Source organism: Poecilia latipinna, unplaced genomic scaffold (genome assembly GCF_001443285.1).
Source record: "Poecilia latipinna isolate Pla-1442-1.1 unplaced genomic scaffold, P_latipinna-1.0 Scaffold218, whole genome shotgun sequence".
NCBI lineage: Eukaryota > Metazoa > Chordata > Actinopteri > Cyprinodontiformes > Poeciliidae > Poecilia > Poecilia latipinna.
In genome coordinates, this window is record NW_015112834.1 from 37,092 (window position 1) to 41,554 (window position 4,463).

General features: G+C 38.4%; 1 protein-coding gene across 1 annotated transcript in view; it reads left to right on the forward strand.

The window, feature by feature from the left end:
- LOC106947023 (zinc metalloproteinase nas-14) overlaps nucleotides 1-4,170 on the forward strand; it is a 25,587-nt gene extending 21,417 nt beyond the window's left edge. Inside the window, exon 9 of the mRNA XM_015031791.1 lies at nucleotides 4,081-4,170. Within this exon, the coding sequence (XP_014887277.1) occupies nucleotides 4,081-4,139 (59 nt within the window). The 3' untranslated portion in view covers nucleotides 4,140-4,170. The remainder of the gene's footprint in view (nucleotides 1-4,080) is intronic.
- The last annotated feature ends 293 nt before the right edge of the window (nucleotides 4,171-4,463 follow it).

Consider the following 4,463-nt stretch of genomic DNA (forward strand, 5'->3'; position numbering starts at 1 on the left):
AGACCGGCCCCCGACCACAGAAAGGAACAGCTATGTGGCCCTCGCAGGAAAAAGTTTGGGGACCCCTGGTTTAATGAGTAGTTTTTATATTGGATCACATTCTTAACAAGTGTGCAAGTCATTACTTCATCTGAAAATGTTTTAGTTCACTATAACCAAAAAGGTAGAAAACTAATCAGAAACTATTCAGTGTAACAGGTTTTTTAAATTGAAACTGTTCATGTCTGTTTTGTAAGAGTGTAAAGATATTATATGAAACATGTGCCAATTTTTATAATCAAAATGCACTGGGTCAGAGGAGAGGTCAGGAGAGATCTGTGCCTTTCAGGAACCAGTTTGAGGCAGTTTGGAAGAATGAAAACTTCGGCCCCACTTTCTTGAGTAAAATGCTTCTGTATGAAATGAACACATCAATTGTTCCTACTCTGGGAAGATGTGCAGGGAGTATTAGAGAGTGATGAATTCATCCCTTTACCTTGGTAATGTGGAGAATTAACCGTTCTCCATGCCGAGTTCTTGATGACTAAAGAAGAGTCAGTGAGTTGAATTCATGAATTCCATTTATTAATGACAAAATACAGCTGGTCCATTATGACCTGCTACCTCTAAGAGCTAACAGACAAAATGGCACCCCAGAAGAGTTTGTGATCTCCTTTGTTAGCCTAATCTATGCCCCAAAGGGAGCGCTACCTAGCTCCTAGTATCCTGTAATCTTAACTTTGAGGGCGTTTCCTAACGCATCATTTCTTTTAGCTTTATCTTAGCAACTAACTAAAAGAAATAAAAGGAAAACACAGAATTATTTGTCTCCCTCTGGATGAATGAATCCAGCGGGGGGGGAACTCATTCATCCCCCATGTTGAGATGTATAAATCCCAACAGGGGGAATTGCTGATTTATTTGCTTCTCTTTTGTGAAAGAGAAGCAAAGAAAGCTTCTCTTTACTTTATCCCACTGAATAAAGTATTTATTACTATGGTTACATGTCTGAGAAGGAGCATTTAGAAACTTAATTTCACTGCGATTGAACATGTTGAGAGGAAGAACAATGGTTTCATCTCCACTTTAGGCAAGCATTGAATTCTCCTTTCCTTCAGAGCCACCGCTGATCATATAGCATTATGTGGTTTGAGGGTCTATATAAAAAGTTGGTCTGACTGTTTCAGGTATGGAGGAAAACTTCAAAAAGCTTGCTGGGAAAACTTTTGATATTCCGTACGACTACAGTTCCATACTACACTATGGACGGTAAGGTAGTTTGGGGGGGGGGCGCGGGGGGGAGTTTAAATGTAATTTTTCTTGTAATGTAAAGATTATTGTTCATTTATCAGGACTTTCTTTTCATCAAACGGAAAACCCACCATCATCCCAAAGAAAGACATAAAGGACATGGGACAGAGGAGTCGACTGACGGACACAGACAGAAAGAAAATCACTCTTCTCTATAATTGTGGTACGTACCGATGTGGACCTGCTGTCCAGGTGAACTGTGGCCGTGTGTGTAAAATTAAAAGGAGTGACTGCGTCTGTAGCCTTCAGACATTGGATGGTGGACATTACATAAAAATAAAAAAAAATTAAGATTCTCATTGGTCACATTGCGTCACGTGAGAATAAACGTAGGGGTGGGTCAGAAATATTTTGCAGCCTGTAAAAAAAAAAAAAGACTGTTTATGGTTTAAACAACAGAGTACCGTAATCATAAATGTACCTTTAAAGCAGTGGTTCTTAACCTGGGTTCGATCGAACCCCAGGGGTTCGATGAGTCGGTCTCAGGGGTTCGGCGGAGCCTCTNACATGAACACGGAGAAGTAAGAAAGAACATTTTGTCATTGCCTATATTTTGTTTTGTCTAAGGCAGTGGTTCTTAACCTGGGTTCGATCGAACCCCAGGGGTTCGATGAGTCGGTCTCAGGGGTTCGGCGGAGCCTCTACCGCGGAGGTAAAGACAAACTGTGTAAAGTCGTGATGACGCCCCGCTTTGCCATCACTTGCTGCAGAGGATCACGTTACATTGCTGAGCCAATCAGTGCTGTGGAGGAGCACTGATTGAAGGAGTTCCTCTTAGCATGGATTTGAACTTGTGTCTTTAATTACTTCAGCAAAGCTCACCGTTTACCAAATTCTGCAGCTTTCGGTGTACTTCTAAATCTGCTCCTTAGTCGTATCTTTTCGGGCCTACTACTGCCTCTAGTGGCGTGGAGGTGGTAACACAACTAATATAATTACATTACTAAATCAGAATACCGCAAAGTCTTTATTTATTATACATTTTTAATTCTCTTAAGAATGAAGAGCTAATTAAATGATCTAAACAACACCTTAAAGTGGTTCCAGTTTCTCTCGATGGCCAACCTGTTGAAACTGTGGCTAATTTTAAATACCTTGGGTCGTTCCTGGACAGTCGGCTCAGCTTTGCTGAAAACACTGACTATATTTTGAAGAACTGTTCTCAGAGACTCTACCTTTTAAGACTTAGTGATCATGTCTGTCTTGAATTTGGGGGGGGAAAAAAATCATATTTTATTTATCACTACAGAAGGGTTCAGTGAGTGCGCATATGATACTGGTGGGTTCGGTACCTCAAAAAAGGTTAAGAACCACTGCTTTAAATCTTGACTGTATTCCTTTGTTTTTAAAAAGATCCTGGTAAAACAGAAAGATGTCGATTAAACAGACTGTTGATGTGGCAACCTGCAGAAACATCGGCTTTTTAAATCTCAATTAGAAACCAACAGATTTCTCCATAAAGCAACAAAGGTTTATTCTGTTACTTACTGCCTTTATTATTATTACATTTTTTTTTGGCACTCAACAGTTCAAATTATAGTCTGAAATTTTGAGCAAAGCTTTTTGTGGAAAACTCAACTGAACAAATAACTTGGTTTTCTTTTTTCTTTACTTTGAATTGCCTTGTTGCTGAAAATGTGCTATATAGATAAAAAAATTACCTTACTCTACCTTCCTAGATTCTCTCAACTCAAATTCCACAGTGGAAAGCTGAATTCCTCTTTTTCCACCATTGCCTCCTGAAAGCACATGAAAACCATCAGAGGGTTGTTGGAAATATTAGTTTAATTATGCTAGTTTTAATTATGTTTAAACTTTGGCTCATGTTGAAATATTAGATTGATCATGATTGTTTTGAGTAGGCCTCAAATTAGCTTAGATCTAGACTCATAGTTTAATCAACATGTAACTTAATCGGTAGAATATTAAAATTAGTCTAATCAGTAGTTTTTTATATTGGATCACATTCTTAAGAGTGTATGTCATATATTCATCTGAAAGTGTTTTAGTTCACTACAAACCAAAGAAGTTGAAAACTAATCAGAAAATATTGAGTGTAACAGATTTTGGTATTGAAACTGCTCATGTCTATTTTATAAGAGTTTGAAGATATATGAAAAGGGTGCTAATTTTTATAATCAAAATATGCTGTTTGATGCACCGGGTCAGAGGAGAGGTCAGGAGAGCTCTGTGTGGTGCAAGAACCAGTTGAAGCAGTTTGGAAGGAAAAATACGGATAGTTGATGAACTTTGGTCTCGCTTTCTTGAGTAAAATGTTTCTGTATGAAATGAACTCGTCTATTGTTCGTACCCTGGGAGGATTAGACAGCGATGAATTCATCCCTTCGCCTTGGTAACACCTGCATGGTCTCTGGTGTGCAAACGGCAACACATCATTACGGGCTGTTTGAGTCCACCTATAAACTGTACATAAGAATGCACCAGACAGTAGAAACATGCCTGAATATAAAAGTAATTGAGCTAAAACAGCTGGTCAGATCACTGGGGTGGAACTGTCTTAACTGCCACACACAGTGGTCTCCGAAGGCACGTCTTCGTATTTTTATATTTTTCTAAGGTAATTAATTTATTCTGTGTGGCTCTAGTTTCTGATGATTATGATAAGCTGTTAATGTGATTTTATGCATTTGATTGTTTGAATAATATTCTGGTTGATTGTGAAATTGAACAGTGACTGTTGTCTTTGTGGTTTCACTTTTACACACATTAATGGACCTGGGGAGACGAGATGTCGAGCAACGGGTAATATTTATCTCACTTTCTCAACAGGGGCGGTGGCACCAGCAGGGAACACAGAACCTTCACTGATCAGCATTTTTCCTTTTTAAAAAAAATAAAAATAAAGGATTGCATATGAGTATTTCTTTTTTTTTGTTTGCTTGTTTGTCCAATCCCAACAGTTTAGACAAGCAGACTGATGTGTCTGGTGCCTTTACAGTGTCAGGACAGGTTTCCTCTACTACATTGGCATAGTTGAGTATTTCCCCTGTTGCATGACTAACCTCTGGTCAGATGTAGAACTAATATACCCTTTAACTGCTAAATATAAAAATGTTATTCACTATGTAGACGTAATAAATCGGTGATTCTTGAGAATGGGGACAAAACTGTTCCTATGGATAAAGCACACAATTTGAATAAAATATACACAA